A 25567-nucleotide genomic window follows, 5' to 3' on the forward strand; every position below is an offset into this window, starting at 1 on the left:
CTGGAGAGCTAAGCAGGGGATCAAATCCTCCCTTTGTAGTGAGACAAGCTGCCGGAGAAGTGATTGATATTGCAGACAGAAGTAGGACTTCAAGGAAGAAATAAGCAGATAAGTGGGGTAATAAGTAGATAATACTACTACTTTGCACTTAGTGTCTTTTATCTGAGCATCTGAAGGCAGCTGTATCCTCAAACATCAAGGACTCTCAATGTAAAGAGAGAATGGGGTCTCTCCTTTTACTTGGTGGCCTACTCTACAATCCATAAATCAATGAAAAGATTTCCTAAGGAAGACCAGTGGTGAAGATTTTTTTTTCCTTCTTTTCTCTGGGAAGTTAAGCCACCAGGATATGAAGCAATCTCTCTAAAAGTTATCTTGATCTTGATGCAATGTTCTGTGTGCACTTTCCCCTACAATGTTTGAATCTGAAAAAAGAAACTTCTACTGTACCAACTAAGGCATTTACTGTATTTTTTTAAATCCCTTCTGATCATGTCAGACTCACTCCCTTTGAGTAATTCTCATGCTTGCATTTATATTACTCCTCAAAAATTTCCCTTGTAAATCTTATTTTAGGTCAAAGTCCTTAGACAGTAAATCTTTCAGACAGCTTCAGGCCATTATGGCTCCAAGAAACCATTGTGAAGCGAAGCTGTGTTTAATAAGGTTGATGGGCTCAGTTAGAGATCTGAGTATGCCTTCATTAATTTTGTACACATCTTGTTAATTCAGACAAAGAGTGTGAGTTGCCAAGCCAAAATTGTTTCCTTTAGCAGACCATGACTCAAAATTCAGAAGCCAGTTCCTAGCAGAGTTAGAGAACAATACTGGCTGCTGTGAGTTTTTGTATGTAAATTTGTTCCCTACTTAACAGAGACTAGAATCATTTTCTAGACATTGAACAACCAAACATAAATACTAAGTGGCATTAAAAGTACTGTTGAACACCCTCTCCATTTTTCTTGCTGGATTAACTCTGTTGTGGGCTCCCCACATTTTTATTTGTTTGTTACTCATAGAAATCTTATGGTTAGGAGAGATCTTCAGGGTCATCAGATCTCACCACACGCAAGCAGTCTGGCATTTTGCTCCCTAATTGTAATATGTAAGTAAGTGGCATAACCTTGGGAGGGAAAGAAGACACAGATTCATCCAGTCTGCGTTCCCTAAACATCAAAAAAAATTTCACTGGATATGCAAAAAAAAAAAAAAAAAAAAAACCCTCAATTCATGGCTGTTTCACATTTTATGGTTTGTCTAAAGACAAATTTGCTTTCTTTTAACAAAAACTATTTCCTTTAAAACAAATTTCATACTTGGCAGAGGATAAAAAAGAACTATGTATATTTAATAGTGCTCCACAGCCATCTTTCACTGTGACTGAATTCTTTCATGAGCTGATGGTTCTCAAGTCGAGATAGTTAAAGATAAAATGTAAAAGAGATTGTGAGTTTGTATCTGTGTGTGTTTGGGGAAGTAATATGATTAGAACACACAGATATTACATGTATCACTGTTTTGAGAATCTTAATACCTCTATTGGTAATTCTAATATCCTCTATTTTTCCCTTCCACTTTATAGATTGTAAAACACTTTCTTTTTCTTTCTTTTCTTTTTTTTTAAATTTTTTTTAAGTAGTCTCTATACACGGTTTGGGGCTCAAACTCACAACCCCGAGGTCAAGAATTGCGTGCTCACTGACTGGGCCAACTGGGCCAACTGTCCCAACACTTTTTCTTATTTGACAATCCTCACAGGTACCTTGTAAGTAAGGTAACGTACTAGTGATGTCCTCGTGTAATAAGTATGGAAACAGAGTTTTCAGTTTTCACCGAGCCCACAGACTTGGCAAGTACCAGAACCAGGACTCTACCCTGGTTCTCTACCCTGCGCACCTTTTGACTTGGAGCCATTGCTCTCTAATCCAAGTTCAAAGTGCTTTTAGGTATAGCATCAGATCCAGAGCATTAGTCTGCTATGATGAAGTGCTGTACAAAATCAGTAAATACCGTCATCAAATATAACCTCAAAACATCATTTCCTTAATTGATCGTTTTGAGTATAAATCTTTCTACAGAGAGGAAAGAGTTAACAACTATGTATAAATAAGTCATTAGCCATGAACTGAATCCACTTGATTTAGCTTAATATGTAGGTAAAGTTTTTATGACTCCAAATTCACTCTCCCCCAAATCAGTCTTATTTCTTTCTTTTTCCTTCTTTTTTTTTTTTTCATCCCAAACCCAGAGGATGCTGCTCTTCCTGCTAGATTCTACTTTCCTTTCAGAGAAGAGTAGAGACTACCTTCTGCACAATTACCTAGATCCTAATGTCACTTTTGTTTGTCTCCTTCTCTCCGTTTAGTTTTGTCTACTTGAGTACGCACTTTGCTTCCAAGCTTTTGTGAGGTGACAACCAATATACTCGGGCACCTCTTCCACTTCTCTACTTGTCTGACACATTTTGTCCTCAGTTTCTACTGTTATGTAACTTTTCCTTTCTCATTTAATCACATATTTCTTTTACCTTTTAAATGGCCTAAACTTAAATCTGAAAAAAAATGTGTTACCAGAGGGAAACAGAGATTAATATTTACTAATAGCTTTATGTATTTATTAGAAAAACTGTCAAAAAAAAAAAAAAAAAAACAAAAAAAAAAAAAAAAAAAAAAAAGAAAAACTGTCCTAGTGACCAAAACTTAACTGATTTCAAAGCAGAACTTGAGGGATGCCTGGGTGGCTCAGTGGTCAAGCATTTGCCTTCGGCTCAGTTCCTGATCCCAGGGTCCTGGGATCGAGTCCCACATTGGGCTCCCCACAGGGAACCTGCTTCTCCCTCTGCCTAGGTCTCTGCCTCTTTCTCTGGGTCTCTCAGGAATAAATATATAAAATCTTAAAAAATAAAAATAAAAAAAAAACAAAGCAGAACTTGAGGCAGCCAAATGGGTACATAAGATGCAATTCTAGTACCCTTAGAATATAAACCCTGGTGGCATACATAAACATGCATTTCTCTTTGTGTGTGTGTGTGTGTGTGTGTGTGTATTTCTCTTAGTTAAAAACAGTGTGTAATGTAATTCTTTCAAATAGAAATGTAAAACTGAGAATGATGAGACAATTTCATGTTCACAAACTTGTTGCCAAGTATTGGGACACTTAAGTTCCATTTGGGGGTTTTATATCGTCAGCCTCTAAAATGAAAAAGGTTTGGTTATATGATTTCTAGAGTCTTAATCAAGTCAGGGTTTTTAGTTCTGTTTTTATCAGTGCTTAGTACTGCTCATATCATCATCACTGTAAGCCAAGCATTCTCTTTCATCCCTTATCTTTGGAATACTGCATTTCCCTCCCAGATAAAATGGCAGAGAGCTTTCTCCCTTCCCTGCTCTTCTTGCTGAGGCATGAGAGAAAGTGGCACTCATTATGGGTATGCCCACTTATAGTTCTAGGAAATAATGTGAAAAGAATTTATGAGCAAATGCCTAATTGATTGCTAACTATGGAGACTCATAGACTTATATAGAAGAGTGTGATGGAAAAAAAAATGGGTCCTTGTGGTTGAATCCCTAAATAATCATGAAAACCGAGGCTAGTCCCTGCTAGGTTAGAGTCCTCCAAGGCTAGGGATCTATTAGGAGCACTGGTTTTGCTTTACAGTTCTGAGTGTAAATGTTAGCCCCAGATGGACGGAACATTGAACTCTCTAATTAGCCTCGCAGGTCTGTCTTTAAAGAAACAAGTGTGTAGCATCTAGCAGTTTAAAAAGCCATTCTCTGCATTGTTTGCTGAAGGTCAGAGGGCAAACGCTGTTGTGACAGTTGGGTGGACTTGGCAGGCACACTTCTCTGGAGAGGGTGAGAAAGAGGAGACCAGTTGATGTTAATCTTTGGTGATGGCAATGGCAGAAGACAGTTCCCTCTAATTCTAGAATCTTTTTGATATTTTTTCAATTCACGTGAAAATTTCTGATTTTTAACCCAAGGAGTTAGAAAAATAGAGTCATACGGAATAAGAGATGATCTAGCCCATACCTTTATTTCCAGGGAAGCTAACTCTTAAACCACAAGCCAGATGGTTTAGTTACCTTAAGCATAAGAAAGACAGAAATAATTCAAGCCCACCACAGTCTTATCCCAACAAATATTTCCTACTCCACCTTCCATCTTCCAAGTCCCCCCCATGCTCACCTAACTCCATTTTATTATTCTGAATACAGAATTCCATGTCTTTGTCTTTTGTCCCATGCTGTGGTTTTAGGAATATTTGATTTCTCTTGTCTTCCTTCCAAATCCTGCCCAACTGTAAGACTAAACTCCCTATTTCTTCACAGGGAACTAATCGTTCCTTCTCTCTTGTTTCCATATAATTGTTATTGGAACTTAACACTTAGCATTTGTTTTATTTAGCATCTATTTTATATATATTTAATCCTGACTTTATTGTTTTTTGTGGTTGTTTGGTTGTGTGTTTGTGTGTATTTTCAGAGATGTCTCTTCTATCTGAGGACAGATACTGACTCATATTCTTCTCTTTGAATCTTATTTTAAGACCATGGAGGGTCTCTAATATCCCTTCTAGCACTAACATTTATGACTTAATCAGGATAAAATGAAATCAACTAATGTTTATTAAAATTAACCCTGACTTTTATTATTCTGTTTATATTGCCCAGTTAGGAAGGAGGAGGAGGTAAAACTCAAATTTGACAATTTTCCCAGTAAGTGAACCAACAAGCATTTTTGACCCATTTCCTTCTAGAGTAACAGTGGAAACAAAGGAGAGGTGGTCTGATGATTGAGGACCACGCATGAGTTTTAGTCTATCTACACAGACTTCAAGCTGTTGACCATGACTAAAGAATTCACTATGGTTGCTAAATAAAAACTGAAAGAATGTGGACCATTTGGGGAATTAATTGGGAGAAATGATGCTGAATGTATCTTTTAAAGCGATGCTCAGACTGAAGCATCAGAGTCCGGGTTTGGTCATAATCTTACAGGTTTAGGACACAACACATACTGTCATCAACTCAGCCTTTCAGTACTGTAGCTCAAACATTTTACCCTGAAGAGAATCTATCCAAATTACAAAACCCAGTGAATAAAAAAGAATACTTAAAAGAAGAGAGCATAAGGAGTTCATTAAAATGGGGGTAGTATACCTATTTCATTCATTTGGCACCTGAATTACAAATAATTCCTCACCTTTATTTTTATTTTGTTGTGACTGCTCTGTAGCTTGTGTGTGTATGTGTGTGTGTGTGTGTGTTCAGATTATTTATAATGGAACCTGACATTGCCACATGTCTCTCCCTTTTTTTTTTTTTAAGATTTTATTTATTTGAGAGAGTGAGACAGAGCATGAGCAGGGGGTAGAGCAGAGGGAGAGGGAGAAGCAGGTGCCCCACTGAGCAGGGAGTCCGGGGCTGGTCTCCACCCCAGAACCCGGAGAGCATGACCTGAGCCAGAGGCAGATGCTCAACCAACTGAGCCAACCAGGCACCCCACCACATGTTTTTCTGTGATTTGAACACAATAATTTGAACTGTACTGGTTTCCATCTGAAGAAAGGATTTCTGCATTGTTATTAAGAGCTGTTAATACTTAGTTTCTCTTTACTTTCAAGCAACATCTATTTTAATCCTAAAATAAATTCCTGTCTTTGCTGGAAATTACCTATATTTTTTTAGATGCAGCACTCTTCCTGAGTCTTTTTTTTTTTTTTTTTCAATCTTTCTGTAACAAGTGTTGCAGAGTTGTCTAGGTAATGATCAATGCAAGTAATGTTTTCTCACAAAATCAAACCAGTGGCCTAGGGAGGCCAGAAGATCTGGCTCAACCACCTGGGTCACAAGGGGCACACCTACTTGGTTGCACCACTTTTTAATCGACTTGTGAATCAGGCTTGGGAAGCTGCAACTCAGTTTATTGTGTCTGTGACAGTAGGAAGCTCAGGAGATAAACAATAAGGGGGAAAAGCTGTTAAGTAGGAAAGTATCTTTGGGAGTCATTTGTGACAACAGGACCTCTCCTCTTTCCTGTGGAGCATGCAAACAAATTGATTTGCTCAGAGACCAGATTCCTCCCCCTTGTTGGGGCATGCATTGTGAGAGGGCAGGCTCTTTTCTGACTGGGCAACCTGTGTGGTGCGGGAGCACATGCAGCCTTAAGCAAAGCATATGTGTGAACTTGAATATAACATTTAACCCCTCTGCTACCTGGTTTCCTTATCTGAGATTTGGAGGTAATAAGGACTGCTTCACAGGTATATCTTAGGTATCACCAGAATGGTCATCCAAGAAATAGAATTTGAATGCCTATTATGTACACTCTCCAAGCTACAGGGATTACAGAACTAAACTGGGCATCATACTTGTCCCCAAGCTCATTTTTTAGTGTGAGATTCATGAAAATAGAACCAAAAAGTAATGAGATGAGATCTACAATCACGCAATATTGCTAGGACTGGGTAATTTAGAGCTGAAAGTAACTGGCTGCCTAGACAACATGATTCATAGATGCAAACACAATGCTGTGTACACAGCAGACACTCAAGTGTTGAATAAAACAGAGGAAACAAGGTATATGGGTGTTGAAGAACACATTTGAGTTTGCCCGTTGGAGAGAATAAAAGAACCAAGGGGCACAGAGCTGCAAAATTATGAAATATAAAATCTATATGCTCTTAAACTTCAAAGAATGCTAATACCCAATACTCTTACAGTATAGCTTCAAACTATTCCATCCTTCTTAGCCCATGAATAAGACTATTCAATAAAAGTACTCGACACTATGATAGGTAGAAATATAGACTATTTGAAAGCCAGAATTTATCATGCGGTTCTTACCACAACATTTTCAGGTACTCTTCAAGTTGGATTTGGTTTTCCAATTTGGTCATAAATCCCCAGAGTTCACCTCCAGGCCTTCTTGGCTAGGTACTGCCTTCTGATATTGTGAGTGCTTTACCTTCTTCTGTACTCAGTGTGCCTGGGACAATAATAATATCAGGAACAATTTTCAACTTTATCATTTTTACTTTTATTATTTTCATTTATTTAAATTTTTTAGAGGGGGGTGGAGAGAGAGAATCTTAAGCAGGCTCCATGCCCAGCATGGAGCCCCACACAAGGCTCAATCTCACAATCCTGAGATTATGACCAAGCTGAAATCAAGAGTCCAACACTCAACCAACCAAGCCAATCACGCACCCCTATTATTTTTATTTTTATGTCTTCCCTACTATTATTTTTGGATCAAGGCCTCCAATATCCTATACTTAGAATGAATGAAAATGGTTTTCAGAGACAGGTACTTTTGCCTGTTGTCATAGAGTGAAGATTACAGCAGCCTGGTAGCATTGCTGCCTAGGAGAGTGGCCAGGACATACTGCTTTGCCAGTTCAGAGAAACATGATGGCTTGTCAGACTTTAATAGCCTCCACCTCTCTGCTGGAAGTGACAGGCAGGGATAGTGATCTTGGGTCCAGCTAGGGCTTCAGTCTTTTTTTTTTTTTCCTTCTTTTGATCATTCTGACTTCTTTTTTTAAAGTGGTGTTCTTGTTTTATTTTGTGGTAAAGAGTTGTTTTCTGCCCAAGCAGACATTATCCAAATAGTTGCACAGTAAGAGAGTAATTAGTGTCCCTTAGACACCTATGGAGAATCTGAGAATGTCAGGCCAAGAAAGGACTTTAGAAATCCCATGGGAATTGACAAACACTTTATTGTAGTTCTGAGGGACTGAGAAACAGAGAGGCTTTAAGGTCATGCAGCAATTTGTAAGGTTAATATAGTAGAACTTTAAAAATGTATTTAAGTCACCTATACATACACTATTTTTTTATACTTAGGATGTGGACACAGTGCTCATGTGAATAGTGTAACAGAGAGGATGAGTGGAAAACAGGGCTTCAGGAATGGCTTGATCCATTCATCACAGGCCCTAAAGCAAAGATGGTGTACATACTTCAGAAGGATATTCACAGATGGGATCACTGATGTTTTCCCAAAGCAACAAACCAGTGACTTCTCCATCCTCTGAACACATATCCTGTAACTAATAATGAGTGCAGACCACTGAGTTGAAACCCTAAAAGGACATTGGAATTCTCTGAAAGTCTGAATTAAAATAGGCAAAATGTGATTTTTCCCTGGAGTTCATCCAGAATGCCAAAGTTAATGCACCTTCTTTTTATTTTGCCTAGGGTTTTTTTTTTTTTTTTTTTCCTGGAAAGGGTGGAGATAATTTACATAAGAAAGAAAGCTGAGTTGCCTCAAGTATGGCCTCCAAGGAGACTGAGACAGCCCCACCCCCTTCCCCTGCCACCCAACCTAATATTCTTGCTGAGGAGCAAAAAATAGAGGAACTAAAAGAAGCATAAAATCTCTAGGGATGAAAACGTCATAGAAATTAACTGGTCTATAATATTAACTGCCTCACAAGCTTTTTAGGAAGGAAATACCACAAGGAAAAGATGTGAGATATAAAGTTGATAGGGAAGGTGTCTGTCTTCAACAGTAGTAAAATCCAGATTATGGTTACATAGGCAAACACAAACTTCAAGGTGACTAGAGTTGTAATAATATAGGCTGCCAAATATATAGGAAAATTAAATCCAATGAACAGATTGGAAAACTGCAAAATGGACAGGGAACTGTCTTGTTTTGTATAATATATAAATTTACCCTCAGAGCCAGAGCTTAAGCCAAAATCCGTGACTCTTGGGAGAATACTCTTCATGCACGATTCTTAAAGACAAGATGGATCGCCTTTCTGTGGTTTTAGGTAGGGAAAATTATTTAAAAGCTAGTATTGTATTGAAATATATCTCAGCGTGGAACCAGAATGAAAGGGGATGTGTTGTGCAATTAGCTTGAATTAATATTTGTTCATGATCTATCCATTCAAAAAAAAAAAAAAAAGGAGACTCAGAGGTGAGACCTAAATCACAGTTTTCTGCTGGTGATACCAGAACTCTTTCCACTATTCCAAACTGACAGTTGGCGCAGACCACTTCCTCTGGCAGCAGCCATTTGGAGGCTATGGCAGGAGAAGGATGAAAGTTAGTGAAACACTAAAAAATCCAGTATTTATGGAAATAAGAATTTATAAAAGGTATCTAGTAGCCATGTCCAGAACTACAGATATGAATAAGTAAGAGGATGAAAAAGTAGTAAAATCTATTCAGAACTTACTATAAGCTAATTACTGCCATGGGATTGGTTAGGAAGTTAAATGTTATAATTTGGCATGGTATTTTGATTTTATCGATGAAGGTTCAAAAAATCTAAGTAAACACATCAGTATTCAAATACAACTTAGTTTGATTTGAAGACTTGCATTTCCCAAAGCAGAGCGATCAATGGGGATGGAAATGAATATGTTCATTTTAATGAATAATGTATAATAGCAATGGAAGGACGTTAATTTTGTTTGTGCATTTTTACTCTAAACTATGAAAAATATTTTAAGTAATAGTAGCTGCTAAAGATATCGTGGTAAGGTAAGCTCTGTTTTACATTGTTAGTCTAATGATAAACAGGTATAATATCCAGAAATCATTATAGTAGTATCTTTTGGCCCTTAAAACATTGAATGTCTTTTAATTGAATAATTCAACTCCTAATAATGTGCTTTTTGCTTTAAATTTATAGTGTTAAAGAGAAATAGAAGCAAATGAATGCCCAATTAGTATGAAGTGGCTAAATTAATTCAATAACAATATGTAGCAATTTAAAAACAGTGTTTAAAAAAATACATGTAAAGAGTTGAGTATACAGTCATATTAAAAGGTTAATTTTTGAAAAGAGGCGTATGCAGATATTTACACAGACCCATATACATACGTAACAAATATATCTTTAATGTATACTATCACAGTATAGAGTAGTATATATCTCTGGAAGAGAATCTACCAAAATTTTAAGTGTTTACCTCTAGATTCTGGGAAAAATGACATAGAAGTAATTTTTATGTAATAAAGTGATAAGAATTCTTATTTCAATATATATAATACTAAAAAAGCAAAGAAACTTGGAAAAGGTGACAAAAATGGGTGATATCTTATTAATATGGAAAACACTACTCCAGTGGGGTAGTGATTGGAAGGGAAAACAAAGGACATTAACACATCATTTAAAGAAGAAATGCAAAGAGCTAATTAAACATATTAAAATATATTTAATCTTGTTCATAATCTGGGGGATTCATGTTAAAATAAGGAAATAGTTCTTTTTATTTGTAAAATTGGGAAAGATAATCTTCAATATTGTGGTTCTTATCCTCCTATAAATGCAACCCTTTTGGAAAACAACTTGATTCTATGCCTGTCCAGAGACTTAAGTTCATAACCTCTGACCCAGTACTTTTAGTGGTAGAAATACTTAACATGGGAAAACGCTCATAATAGTATGAAAACTAAACATATCTATATATATATAATTTTAAAACTATACCTATATCTATATCTATACCTGTATCTATATCTATATCTATATATTTGATCCTACCTTTGGCTACAGAATACATACATAAACAGAGGAGGAAGATCGTGGAAACTTAACAGTAATTCTCTTTGAGAAGTTTGCTTATAGATGGTATGCAATTTTTTTTTCACCTTTTGCCTCTAAGTATCACAATTTTTGTAATCTAAAAATTTAAATGCATATTAAAGGCAGTGCTAGGAGAGGATCTTATCTGCATGCATTTGTGTATCTCTTTACCTGGACTGCTTTGGAGTCCTTCCAAAGGAAGGCACTATCTAAATTTGGAGAAGTGGTTAACAATACCGTTATTATTATAATCATGGAGTGAGGTGTCTGGTGAAGGAGCTATGAACATGGCATTGAAGGAGGGATAAATATTGGGGTGGGAGGAGGTATGAAGACATAATCTTCTTGAGCAGACACAATCTTCTTGTGTGGATTAGAGGGCCAAAATACAGAGGTTCTACTCTTGATTTCATCATTTAGTATTTGTCTGCATTTAGGTGTCTTCATCTTCATCTGCAAGATAGCTACAGTAACAGTACCTAAATGATAATTTTGTATGAGAATTAAACAAGTTTGATACATATATATAATACTTTGAAACATATATATAGTACTTTGAAGAGTGCCTGCTCCATTAAAAGTACAAAGAGAGAGAGAATCTAAATCCTGTCCCCATTTTACCTTCTACTTGACAGTTTACAAAGATAAAAAATGATAGCCTGAGTACATCTGTAAGATTTAGGAGGAATTCGGCTCCCTTTGTATGCCTTATAAGACTCATTTTTCAGTCTAGCTAGTGACCCTAAGATGGATATCATCTTGTATCTTGCTTTGGAACTTAGCCTTAGAATAAAGAGAACATTGCTTTGGTGAATTAATTAAGTGGCTTTCAATAGCTTCTATGAATGCTAATTCTCACCTATCCAGAGCAGGAGGGGAGAGAAATCACTTGGGAAGGATTCGAGCTCTGAAAGTTAACTACTGAGTGTGTTCTGTGTTGGCCATCTTTTATGGTAGCTGGCATTGAAATGATATAATTGATTTTGTTCTGCAGCAGCTTGGAAAGTCCCCACATTTGTCAGCTTTTACACATGCTCTATAAAACCCCAATCCCTTTTAACTATCACGTTTTGTTATTCTGACAATTTTCCTTTTGATGGATAATTATTAAGAACTTGAGGTAACTGTACTGAGATTGAAATCATCATTTTTTCCTCTTTTCTATTTTCATTACATACTGTGCATTGATGCCCAAGAAAAGGCATCTGTGTCATGATAGATTCCTGAGGGAAAAAAAATCTTCTAATTCTTTCTTACAGAATGAACTGCTTAATAGAACTTATATTCATCACATTTTTAGACATTTACTGTGATATGACGATCAAAAATGTACTCCAACCTCAAAGTGCATAGCCCACTGGGGAGACAGACAAGTATACAAAATTTGGCATTGTAAGGTAACATTTTATTACTGTTTTTTATATACATTCATATAAAATAAAAGAAGATTTAACTTCAACTAGGGATTTGGAGAATTCCTCATGAAGATGGCATGTAAGGAATATGAAAATGTTTTGATTAATCAGGTAAAGAGAAAGAACTGAGGAACTAGACTGAACAGAAGGGCAGAAATGGTCAGCTGGGGCCAGCATGTGGCAAGCAGAGTGGAATATGGAAAGTGTAGTTGAGAGCATAGCATGAGGCCAGACTGCTTGTTTACTTTAATAAATGTCTACCTAATCCTGGGCAAATTTACCCAAGCCCTCTTTAACTTCTCTTTTCTCTCATTCAGTAGAACTGAGGTCTTCATGAGGGAACCCACTAAAACACAGATCTCCAATCTGTGGCTTCATGAAACCTAAGCATTTCCCTACCCTCTACACCTACCTCCAACCATCGGAGGCAGACATAGATCTAGGAACACAAAATTGCTTCCATTTTTTGGGGTTTTTGTTTTTTACTTTTTAAAATGCTGTAGGTACAATGGTATTCCCTACCCACTTCACACAGCATGGATTAAGAAGTTCAAGCAAATGTTTTATGTGTACCAAGGACTTCTACACTTGCTTAGCTTTCTTACATAGAGATATAAAATGGAACTATTGATGTTTGGTATATTAAAGATAATATGGCAAGTCAGAGAGAAAAAAATGATAAAATGATAAAGGTAAATTATCTGTTTTGAGTGGAAGTGGATCTTCATTTGTTTCTCATACCAATATAAGTTCCAAAGAGTTAAAAGATTCACATGTGAAAAAAATGTTAAAAACTATAATAATATAAGGTGATATTATGGTTAAAGAATTTCATAATGGTGGGCTGGGAGAAGCCTTTCAAGCTGTTTGAAAAATAATACATCATAAGGGGAAAAATGATAAATTTGACTATAGAAAAATTAGGATTGTTCTACACCAGAAAAGCAACGTGTAAAACCATATATAAGTTTGAAGGACCAGACACACACATGCACACAGCAGAAAAATATTTCCAGTGCTTATAATAAAGGGTTAATATCTGCAAAACATAAAGAGCTCCTGCAGGATTAACTGTTAAAGGGGATAGGCAACAAAATGTTAATAGTATTATGTCTGGAAGTCAGAGATGTTGAACCCACATTTTAGATGACTACTCTTTCCGGTGTACTAGATTTACAACAGTGGCATTTTCACCCCTGCTTCTGAGGCCATGAAGCTTTGAGGAATCTAGAAGAAAGGGCTGAGAACAGAAAGTTGTGAGCTCTTGATAGAGTTGTTCTGACTCCTATTTGGGAAACTCACTTAAAATTTTTGAGTTTATTTATTTGCAAAATGGGGATAACAATACTGACATACATCACTAAGTCATTAGGGAAATTAATGCACATTGCTAAACTTTTCATATCCCAGGATAGGCATTATTAGTACAGAGTGTGTGTGGGAAGTAGCTTCTCTAGAACTTCCTGCTTAAGTAAATGTCTGTTATTTATATAGTATTTGTGCTAAATTCAAATTTAAATGAATTGGTAACTAGTAGCTTATTTTTTTTATCATGAGAATACTAAAAGCATAAAACACAGTTTTCCCCCACAATACTGTACCTGCTTCTTTAAGTCGTTTAAGCATCTTGATATCTGTACACCTTAATGGCTTAAATTGCGCAGTTTGGAGATGAGCAGATTGTTATATAAATATCCAAGTAAAATAGGAAGGATCCTCTAAATTGCTTCCATGGATTCTAGACAGAGAGTCTTACCTTTGTAATGCTCTTTAGAATCATTTAGCTCTGCCCCTCACTTCACAAAGAAGGAACTTGAATTCAGAGTGATTCAGTGACCTGCCCCAGAGGGGCAGAGCTAAATAAAGGCAGAGCTGGGATTAGAGCCTGCATTTCCTAGTTACTGCTGTAACCCCCAGTCCTGTGCTGTATCCCCTCAGCTATCCAAAGTACCTGAATAGCAGTGGCAGGCAGGCAGGCAGGCAGGCAGATAGGTAGATAGATAGATAGATAGATAGATAGATAGATAGATAGATAGATAGATAGATAAAGATTCATATGTCTTAGATTTTGTTCAGCATCTTAGTAGCTATGTTAGACACAGACCATCATCCTCAGACCTGACTGTGCTGAAGGCTGAGTTGCTCAATAGAATTTGGCATTTTAGTCTATTGAATCCTGCTGGGAATCTTCGACTTTGTAAAAGATGAAATTTGTTTACATTTGGATAGAACATCAACAACATTTGAGTCTGTGAACCCTAGATTTAGGATTCAAAAAGTTATGCTACCCCACTATTGTACAAAATCATCCAATATTGGCTTTCTGGGCAGTTGTCCTAATGGCATTTACTTTGCAGCATTGATTCCCATGCATTCAGATTCTGATACATTCAGAACTGCCTAATGGGCTGCACAAAAAACAACTGAGACCAGGTCTACACATCTGTTTTTAAAAAGCACCTTGGTTGATTCTCAGGGTCATACAAGTTTTTGAACCACTGGAATAGAACACAGATTAAGGAAGCAATAATCTTCACTGTTGACCTGAAAGTTGTCAGTGGGTATAGAATTTAAATACATGATACAAATGGTTATACTGCATTTTGTAAGTAATTTCTTTTCCTTTTTTTATTTTTTTGCCTTGTACCCAGAGCTCATTTGGTTAATCACGTGTAGTAAGAAGTCATCCTCCTAATATTTCAGAGAAAAAAATGCACATTACGTCTGATATAAATTTGTAATGTTACAAGATATTGTCATATTCTTGGACACTTGATCAAATGATGTTATTGAAATTTTTGCAAAAACAAAAAACAAAAAACAAAAAAACATTCCTACCAGTGACTCAGGCTTTAAAATAAATATGCCAATAATCACATCGTCCTTTATGTACATGCCTTTAATGGATGCAAAAATAGAAGTAAAAAGGAGGCAAATCTAAGGTCATGAATACATTTATAAACTCTGTTTCTAAAGTTTATATACTAACCTAGCCTGGCTTCTGATTCTCTTATCTTCTTACCTTTTAAATTTTAGAAAAAAATATCTAAGGATTTATTTCTAGCTGTCTTGGCTAGTGGTACCTTGAGGCAGGACAGAGGGACTTAGCTTTCTAAGCGGGGGTGGAGGTGAGGAGTCATGTTTTGACATAGTTCTGACTGAATTACATGGAATACTCAGCAGTAACAAGAATATTTTAGTGAATCTAACAATAACCATCAGGGTACCTCTCATCTTCACTAAATTATGGTAACCAGGACCAGGTTCTATAATAATGTTCTTCTGTATCTATGTATATATATATTTAAGGCAAAGGCTAACTGATTTCTCATACTTTAAGATTTATTCTATTTATACTTTATTAACTGTTTATAGTAAAAGATATTACCTTTGAGCATTAATTAAGAAACAATAAGTAAAGAAAATATTTAAATAGATAAACTTGTATCGATTCCTAGTCCTAAGAACTAATGATAGAAAGAAGTGGTGCTTTTTTTTTTTTTAAATGGGCTTAAAAAAATGGGCGCTTTTCCCAGGATTTCTATTTCCTGTACATAATGTGGATGTTTGTTTGTTTTTACAAGTTAACGGGACCAATGGTTTAAATTGTACTTTGATTATGTTCTGAAAAAAACTAAATGGCTTGTGTTGGCATAACTTTGTGTTAAACCACTGGCATTTCTCTGTGGAGAATAAATTGAAAACTTTTTAGCTATCATGCAGTGGATTTTAATTTTTATATTGAGAAAACATAACCATGGATTTGAGTATTTAGTAATGGATTTGAGTTTTTAGTAATTAGTTAGAAATTACTAACTTTATGTAGTCATTCTTAAAACTTGACATCTAGTTTAAAAAAAATAAAATAAAAGCCTTCCAAAAGCTTTCCCTGAAGTTTTACTTTTCAATTGCAAAGGGTAAAATAACCTTCTGAAATGCCTTCTCTAAGTCCTGGTGGTGGTACGGTCTGTGGTTTGTTTGGGGAGATTTTGTTTTGTTTTTAAGAGAGAGCACTTTCTTATGAAAGACAAGGGAAAGTTTTACCTGTCTCTCTCCTGCTTTTTTTTTTTTTTTCTTTCTTTCTTTTTCTTTTAAAGATTGGTGATAAGGAATTCTAACTACTTAATGAGATGGGAGAGGCCTCACTCCATTGGAGTGGAGGACTCCAGGTGGAAGTTGATGGATTGGACAGGTAAAGAGAAGAGTCCCGCCCCCTCATGCCTATAGTTGGGTATATATTAGGGAACCTAAAATTATGTACAGAGAGAGAAAGAGAGAGAGGGACTTGAGTTCTGTTATCTTCTTAGTAGATTCCTATTGTCAGGGTCTCAGAGGGGGTGGGGGGGTTGGAAAATCCTGGAGCCAGAAGAGAGGACAGCGGCATTGATCAATCTTACTGCTAACATGTTGTACCTGGAAAACAATGCCCAGACTCAATTTAGTGAGGTAAGGATTTTAGATTTTAGCCCTCCATTTAGAGATGCTTATTCAGTTTTATTTTTTAAATAAAAGCTTACATATTTGTGGTTCTTGGTCACCCAATGTAATGTTTTTGCAAATTGTGTATAGGAATCTCCTTTTCTTGGTTAATGTTTTCTGTGGTGACTGTAAGATTTTTTTTCCTTTAAGTAGGAGATGAAATTAATAGGAGAAGAGGGAGAAGAAAAATTTCTGGGTGACATTATGTATTTGAAGAAACCCAATATTCAGGAGTTTGTAAAATCATTTTTTGTAAGAACAGACTGGGAGATCAGCTCACATTCTGCTAGATACATGGAAATAACTTCTCTGTTGGGTATTCACAAACCAGTAAGACAAATTAGTTGACTGTCTTAACTCAGTTAAGTTCTCAGTTCTATCTCCAGACTTCATCCTAAAAGCAAATGAAGCTTTTTCAAAATAATCCAGGTGAGATTTTTTTTTTTTTTAAAGCCATCTTCATTTTGAATTCTATCAATCCAGAGACCCACCTAAATCCTCAGGGGACTTCATTCATGTCCCTATTGTCTGGTGATTGACTTAAGACTTTCACTGTGTAATGACAAAATTATTTGGGGGTGATGGATTATTAAATATTTATACATGTGTGCATGGCAATGTGTATCATAGCGTGTAAGATTTTATGTAAGGAACTGATGGTTTGCCTCTCAGATCGCTCCTCAAATTTGTCTCAGGGATTTAAATCACTGGGCAGAGGGATACGGAAACAAAACTCCTGAAGAGACTGCAAGGCTTTGAGGAAGTTTCCTAAGGTTGAGGGAGGTCTAACAACAATATTAGTTTACATTCCTCAGAATAGGGCAGCTGTGTTGACACTAATCAGATTGGGGGGGGGGGTGCGCGCGGGTGGTGAACGTGAGTTCAGTGTTTCGGATGAAAATGCTTGCAGGCGAATGCTTGGAAAAGTAGACTGGAGTGCTCAACCTGAGCTCCTTAAAAATCAAAACAAAGTGCATAGGACTCGGGTGCACACGGCAAAAGGAAGAGTCGCGCGAAGGGCACCAGAGTGGGGCCTGCCCTGTCATATTGACCATGCTATTGTCTAGACACCTGAACTGTGTAAATATAGCAGGGGAAATATCGAGTTATCTGCAGAAGGAAAAGGAAGTGCCTATTTTCCTTTAAAACATTCAAGCAGGCTTGCTTGTCCTCAGTGGAGAAACTTGAGTTTCTTGTTTTGCTTTACCATGGAAAGGTAGCTTAAAATGTTACCAAACGGTTAAAAAAAAAAAAAAAAAAATGGAGGTGACTTTAAAGATGATCTTGTGTCTATGTGATCCCGTGTTGGCCAGTCTGAATCACTAGAGACGTGGTCTGGCAGTCCTATCATATCTGACTTTGTGTTTGTTCACGAGCTTTTTCACACCTATATTTATAAGCAGGCTGGGATCTGCTTTTGTGTCTAAGTTGGAGGGGGTACATAGGGAAGGTGGTCTAGAGATGTCTGTAAGAAAAGTATGAAGTTGCTGCAACATGGAAAGTAATGACTATTTCTCAGGAAGGGAAAAACTATGTAAATGATTTGCTTTAGGAGATACCAGTAAGAATTCTTGCCTTTTATGGGGGCAAAAGAATCATGTCGTATGTGAGCGTATAGCAGACTTATGGTGAGAGAAAACACCTTTCCGTGGGTTTGCAGTTTCAAAACTTTGGGTAAATGTGTATAGTTGGGTGTCCAAGTTGTCTCTTTTCTCTTGGAATGCTGCTAACATGTATAAGAGCGTATCTCTAAAAAATATGGCTGAATTTCTCCAACTTCCTGCATCTTTTCGTATATTGCTGTGGTGAATTTTATATCTTTCTACTAATGTGTATATTATGAGTAATTTTATAGCTTGATTTTCATCCTGTTGCTTAAAAATGGCTTTCTTTGCTATGTAGTGTTACGTTTTAATATCTTGTCCTCCGTAAAAATGCAGCTCTCTATCTGACTAGACAAAATGTCTGGGACCGCATGGCCCTGAGAATCCGGAAATTTAATACAAAAGTTGTAGTGTTTTAGGATTCATCTTGAGATAACATTCGTTAGAAACCATTAATACAGAAACAGTGATCTATTATCGCACAAAAATATTTAAAAAATGGACAGATGAAGAATAAAGAAGCATGTAACTCCCATGAGAGTGAAAATCACTTTGAAACTAGAACCCAATTCTCTAACTTCAGTAATTTTTAAGTTTAATTTGTTAGTAACGTCTTTGGGCCGATAACTCCAAAACAATCTAAGAAGACCGTTCTTTCTCTACTCCCTGTTCCACAGATTTCCAATTCTTTCCCTCTGAGCAGAGGTAGATTTTGGGAAGCTGTTCGTGAACAGGCAGGGGCCCGGAAGGGAGGAGAACATGGGCAGGATGTAACAGGCTCGGCTGAAGGAGCCACCCTTGGGTTACAATGGAGAGAGTCTTCCAGTAAGCACCTCTCCACTGTGCCATGCTTGGAATGGTGCAGCCTCTGGGACTGTCTTAGCCTGAGAGGGAGACTCAAAAGAAGGGAAATTCTTCATAGATTAAGTTTTAGTTCAATTTTCTTGCTAAACAACAACAACAACAACCACAACCACAACCCTGGTCTCTGTGTGCGTCTACATGTGTGCGTGTGCACGTGTGTGTGTGTGTGTGTGTGTGTGTGTGAGAGAGAGAGAGACAGAGAGACAGAGAGACAGAGAAACAGATTCTCATATCTTTCTTAGAAGGACATTTGGGACATTTCTTATTAAAAGTCTATCTGGGTTTCTGTGTGAAGATGGAAAGGTACTCAGGTTAATGGGCTCCTGCATTCTAAAACTAAACAGGACATCAAGGCTCATATACTGAGACACGTCATTTTACAAATCAAGGTCAAGAATCCCTCTTTCTGTAGTTCAGAGAGCTATAGGTGTCTAAATCAGCCCCATTTACTTAATTTAACCTTTTTCATGTCAAGAGAGAGAGAATTCATTCTGAAAAGGGCTATTGTAATTCCTAGTAAATGCTCCAAAAATTAAAAAAAAAAAATTGTGTAAAGAACTGATGTGCAAATCTACTTGAGAGCGAGAAGAGTAATTGGAAGGCAGCAGTATAAGATCTCAGAGTTCAGGACCATGCCATTTCACTGACCTCTGGGCCTGCGTGGTCAAGGGAACCAGTCTTTTCTATCCTAATGCTGTCTCCAAGAGACATTTTTCCCATGGGAGTGATTTTTCTCTTAATAGTTAATAAATGTATTATCTCAAGCTTTCCCATCTCATCCATGTTTGAAATGTTTAGCGCCATAGGTAAAAGCATAGTAGGGAAGAAGCAGAAGCTGCAGATTTAATTTAGCTGTCAGCCAGCCTGTGTTCCTCACTCCATGCCATGGTCTTAGATTGCATTGCTTGTTTTACAATTGGTTGCTCTCAAGCCCAGAGGGGACTGGGAGAAAGAGATCTTAGATCACAGATCATAGATCATACTTTCTTTTGCTACTATTGGAAAAATGAGTGGTGATAATAAATCACTTATCCTTTACCTAGATAAGGAAAAAGCATGTTTGGTTTGTTTTGTTTTTTAGAAGAGCAGTGATCCTCGACTGGTATGGAGAGTACACTAAGAAACATGAATGAATGTCTGGTTAGCTATGGCAACCAAAAAAGAATTGGTTGGGTTTTCATCATACCTCATGCATCTCCTGAGTGCAAAGTTACTAAAAATTTTTTAGACAATGAGTATGTATGGAATTTGGATTCTATATTCTTCTTATTAAGGGAGCTAAGTCTGAGGTTAAGAGATTTTATATTTATCAAGGAAGGAGATGGGTCAAATGGATGAGAAGTATGTTGTCACAGATGTTCCTGAGCTTTCTTTGAGGTGCATAGGATTGCTTTGGGTGAGACCTCAGCTTGTAAGATAGAGGAATATAAGTAAAAGTCCTCCCTTCATAATAATATTTTGAAAGTAAACTCCCCCTCCGTTGAATACCCTAATTTATTCTTTTAAGTGGTTTATGTCAATAAACAAGGAAGAGTGAAGACAGATACCAAAAGATACCTTTGTGAAAAATAACTTGTTTATTCCATAAAAGCCTTACTATTCTGAAGATGAAGAGTTTTCCAAGTCCAGTGGACTCAGAATTTTCTTTTGAATGTATGATGAAAAAAAAAAGGTGAGATGACTGATAGACCATTATTGTTCAGTGCCAATTTAGTGGACGGAGTCACCTATGCAGGATATCCAGTATAGTAATAGATTTGGGTTCGGGAAGAAAATGGATTGAAGTGTGAAGGTCAAACAGTGAATCCAAGAGTGAAGCTATGGCCGTAATTCCTAATCTCTTAAGAACACAATTTGGAGGCATAAGAAAATAGTAAAATGTAGGTTATTGATGTGCTACCTCTCTATACATTTTTTAATTTTCACTGGTGCCTTTTCATTAAGTTGAATTTTGTCAATAGTCATGAATACCAAGTATTGAATGAGGAGATACTTAGAAGTCCAGAGGACCGACTTACTCTTTTTAAATAAGTGTGTACTGAGCATCCGTTATGTATAAGATGGTGTGTAGGATATGAAAATACACCAAGAAGATTAAAGTTCGCAGAGGAAATGACCATATACAGTTATAATACAGGGCAGATCTTCATTGTCATATGAGGAGTGTGAGCTAGATAATATAAAGAATCAAAGAGAAAGAGAGTACCTCGAAACAGGAGGGTCAAGAAAGTCTATATGTGTAAGTAGAATGCAGCTGCACTTGGAAGGCCAGTTAGAACTTTCTATGTCCTTGAAATATGAGAGGGAAGGAGGATTTTGGGTGAAGAAACAAGCATCAGCAGAGGCATGGAGTTGGGGTGAATGCTGGTGTACTCAGCAATGTCAAAGAGTTCAGATGGAATCGAAAGCATGAAAAAATTAGGAAATAAAGTTAGAAATGTCAGATAGAGTGACTCATGGAGGGCCATGTCGCATGTAATAATGTGGCGGTGATAAATCATGGAAGGGTTTTGAACAGAGGCTTGGTATAATTGGAGCTGTGGCAGGGCACACTTGGGGAGGATACATGACTCTGCTCAAGACCACCTACGGGTATAAAAATGGGTTTCTCCACATTGCACATTGGCTATCTGTCTTTGCAAGAATATTCACTGCTTCTCTGGAACCTTTGGAAGGGTAGAAATGGATTGCGTCTGAAGTCTTATACAAATTAGGTATTCTCCGTTTGTTGCTCTCTTTAATAGCTATGGTCTCTGCCATGGATAAGTTGGTTTTGGTTTGTCCTAATTTATGCTTGCTATTCAAATGTAATCACAAATAGAGCCACTTTCGCTTTCGAAAAGGGTTCCATTTAGAAGACAAAGCATATGATCACCCTACAAATAAAGACCTGCTCTTTCATTTCATATTTTCCCCAACCCCTACCCCAAAATGGAAAAGTTAAATAAATTTGTTTGTAAACAAACACAGTAGTGCTCCACAAACTTAGATTTATTTCGTCCACTTAGATTATTTCCCCCACAAAAGCAGCATTTCCCTACAACCCAATATTTACTGAGAGTTAATTAAGGATGGTCACAGTGCTAGGCACTGTAGGGAAAACAGAAGTGAATAGGTTGCAGCCACTGGTATCTGAGAACTCCCAATTCTCTAGTGCACATAAGGTATTAAAAATGACTTCAGTATGAAATAGAATGTGGTAGGAGACACTAAAGGCTTTCAAAGATAGTGAAATAGGTTCAAACTATTCATGATGAAGGTAACATTTCACTTCATTTAGGGACCAGATTTTTGCCAGGGTGGGGAAGGCAGGTCATTCTGGGTAGAGTAGAAAATTATTACAAATACAAGGAAAAACTTCACAGGACCAGATGAAAGAGCATGATATATTGACTGGGAAAGAGAATGTTGATTTAAATACAGATCTGTATTTAGTATGAATGTCAAAATGAAAAGCTGTTGTAGAAACAGCAACAAAATATGGTAGGGACTTCTATCTTACTAAGAACTAGAACCTATGAATATTTTGAGAGCATGGACAATGTTCAGATTTAGAGATTCAAAACACTGTCTACATGCTGCAGGCATGACAAGTATCATTCTGCAGGGAAGGAGAAAAATTAGCCCAAATGTTGGGGCTGGGTGAAGTCGAGGGTTTCCTGATCTCCCTCCTTAGACCTATGTAGGGATAGATATGATATCTTATCCCTAAAAGGACCCAGTAATTACATTCTTAAATTATCAACACCAAGAACAAAATCCAGACTGCTTCTTTATGTTAATTAGAATTAACTTTATTAAATAGTCATCTTAGAATCAGGATGAGAAGACCATTTCTCTGGTCACTGCTCTAAATGCAAATAGTAATGCTGCAGCTAAATGTGAGAGAATACACCAAGTATGATATTTGTTGAAGATGAGAATCACAATTGGGAAATAATAGAACAGAAGCAAATATGAATGTCCCATTTAAGAAACAAACACCCCTCCCCCAAATTAAACAAAAAAACAATAAAAAAATCAAGATTTTGGTATCTCAAGTGAAAAAATCTTTACCATATTTTTTTTCAAATTTCATTTTGGATGAGGATACACATTTGCGTTTAAGATTTGAACAGAAATATGAGGGGAGGACTTGTCTTCACCCATATTAATATCCTTTCCTTCTCCACTCTCCTTCATCACTTCCATCTCACCCAGGAAGAAAATGTAGACAATTAAGGAGATAATAGAGGGGTAGGTTGTTGGGGGAGGTAACTCAGTGACTTGATTTAAATGCAAAGAGGCGGGCAGGAGGGAGAATTGGCCCTTCAGATAAGTGGGGGGAAGTCCAAGCTTGTGTCTCATTCCTGTGTCTCCTTACACACCTAATCCTCCATTAACATAAAGTGGATTTTGAAAATATCCAATATTGAAAAATGATTGTCCTGCTTTCAACTCTGTACAGACATTCAGGGAAACAGTGCAGTTCCAGAAATTACCAAATTGCTTATAACCTCCTTTGCAGAACTAAATAGTTAAATAAAGTGCCTGTAAAGTCTTTTCAGAAACAGTATTTTATAGTTCCCCATATTGGGTTTTCTTACTGGTCTCATAATCTAGCACACCTATCCTATTCAAAAGGTATTCCTTTTTATATTCTGAAAAAAAAATTCTTGGGAAGTTCTCATTGCTAAATTTATTTCTTATTTGATAATGACTAAGTTTCTACACCCTGCTTAAGGTTGTTTTTCAAAGACAAAGTAAAATCAGGCTGTTGTGTAGATGGCAAGATGGCTTTACCAGGTGATATTTACCTGTCAATTTGAAATTCAGTAACTGGTGTTAAGGGAAAGCAGATATTGGTTCTAGGTAAGGGAATAACTGGCAACAATAAAACATTTTTGGAATGTTAGTGGATGAGGGTAGAGTGTAAATTGATATCTCATGCTAACCCTGTGATCTGAATTGCATCTTGTCTGTGTTTCTTCAATGTTAAAAAAAAAAAAAAAAAAAAAAAAAAGATTTCCTTATAAAAGCCGAAAGAGGGAATTTTGAGTCAAGCGGTGGTGTGTTGCCAGAGGCGGAAATTTATGAAACACTCTCGTCAGCTCTTCTGGAAACACTACAAAAGAAATAGTTCTACTTTCTTATTGGTGCTAAAGCCACTAATAGGTGCAGTTTAGTATAATACCCCGATGAGAATTACCACCCCCAAAGTCAGCTTGCCTTGGAAAGAACTCCATACAGGCATTTTCTTTTTCCTTTCAAGCTTGCGCAAAAACACCCAAAGGGGCCATTTCCAATCCAGGCAGTGAGCTTTCTCAAGTTTATTCTTTCTCAGATCACAGAGACAATGGAGAATATGCCCTGTTTACTCAAATCAGTCTGGATTAGTGTCACTCTATTGATGGAATCAGAATTAAAAGGAAAACCATTACCCTCTCAACGGGCAACATCAGATGTTTTGGGAATGGCTTGATTACTTTTAAATAGACCATGGGAGACTGTCACCAGACTAAGGCTGAGGACTCTACAGTTAGACACAGTGAGAAAGAGAGACCCTGGGTGAAGTCCAAAGCCCTTAATAAGCCTGAGGCTGGGAAATGATTTCCATAGCCAGTCCCAAAGTGCTTGAAAGGCTGAAAATCAGAATAGTAAATTTCCAGAGAAGGTACTTTTCCTGGCTTCTTTCTATAACTCCAACACCACCCCACAGATATTTCTCTTCAGGTCAAATGGTTTCTACTTTTTAAGGCCCTGCTGGGAGGCTATTTCACCTTTAAACATTTCTCACCCTCCCTGACCACACACACACACACACACACACACACACACTTCAGAATAACCCCCCTTCCCCTTGAACTCTCCTGCACATCTCTGTTCATCCCTCATTGGTCTCCCTATGGACCAGGGGCCTTCTCCCCAATTCTAGACTGAAGACTCTTGGTGCATAGGGATGCATGCTATGTATCTCCATATCCTCTCCAAGACCACCAAAGGAGGTCCCTGAATGTGACGGAGGCATGCATCTGCTGCTATTGCATGAAGGGGTATCTTCAGATAAAAATATGGCATGTTGTATGTACTTTTACAGAAATGGCTCTTTGTAACTGACCTGTGCAAAAAGCAAACTGATTGCATACATTGTACAAAGCCTTGTCTCCACCTGTATGTTCTGAATGGTGTGGTTTTCTTTGACATCTTACAAGTCTCTCTCAAGCTCTCTCTCTCTCTCTCTCTGTCTCTCTCCCTCTCTGTCTTTTTAAATGAGCCCTGGTATTTATTTCCATTATACTTCAAGTAGCAAGAAAGTTTTTAAAAGACAGGGAAGTTTCCTGAGTAAGAAATGGCTTGTATTCTAACAGAGGTAAACAGTGTAAAGTGTGTGCTGCTTTCATTTAATTGATTACCCATGAGAACAGAGAATGTGTTTGATTTAAAAAAAAAATAAAAAACGAAATAGATTTAGATTGTTATCTTGCTTTGCAGTCACTTTTTAAAAGTGTTTACTTGCTTCCACACTGATTCATTTTGTCCCCTGATTCATTTTGTCCCCTGTTTGTCTCTTGATCATCACCAGAGATCTGGGGTGGTTTGCTGTGGGTGAATAAGCTTGATGATTTGCAAACACTTTCCCGTTTCATTTTCTGTGGTGTTATTATTACTAAAGGAT

The 25567-nt window shown here is 37.1% G+C and overlaps 1 protein-coding gene across 11 annotated transcripts in view; it reads left to right on the plus strand.

Moving 5' to 3' along the window:
• The window catches only part of TP63 (tumor protein p63), a 219129-nt gene that overhangs the window by 101348 nt on the left and 92214 nt on the right, over positions 1-25567 (plus strand). The window contains exons 1-2 of one of the 11 annotated variants that reach the window (XM_072807829.1): positions 16272-16411; positions 16819-16873. The exons of 8 other annotated variants lie outside the window; for them this stretch is intronic. Coding sequence is in view for 1 of the 3 variants with exons in the window: in XM_072807828.1 (XP_072663929.1) it covers positions 16370-16411 (42 nt within the window). In the remaining 2 variants the exon portion in view is untranslated. Of the gene's footprint in view, positions 1-16239; positions 16412-16818; positions 16874-25567 lie in introns of those variants that run through there. 2 more of the 11 variants (XM_072807830.1, XM_072807828.1) reach the window with 2 other exon arrangements.

The sequence above is a fragment of the Canis lupus genome, chromosome 31, assembly GCF_048164855.1.
Source record: "Canis lupus baileyi chromosome 31, mCanLup2.hap1, whole genome shotgun sequence".
Classification (NCBI taxonomy): domain Eukaryota; kingdom Metazoa; phylum Chordata; class Mammalia; order Carnivora; family Canidae; genus Canis; species Canis lupus.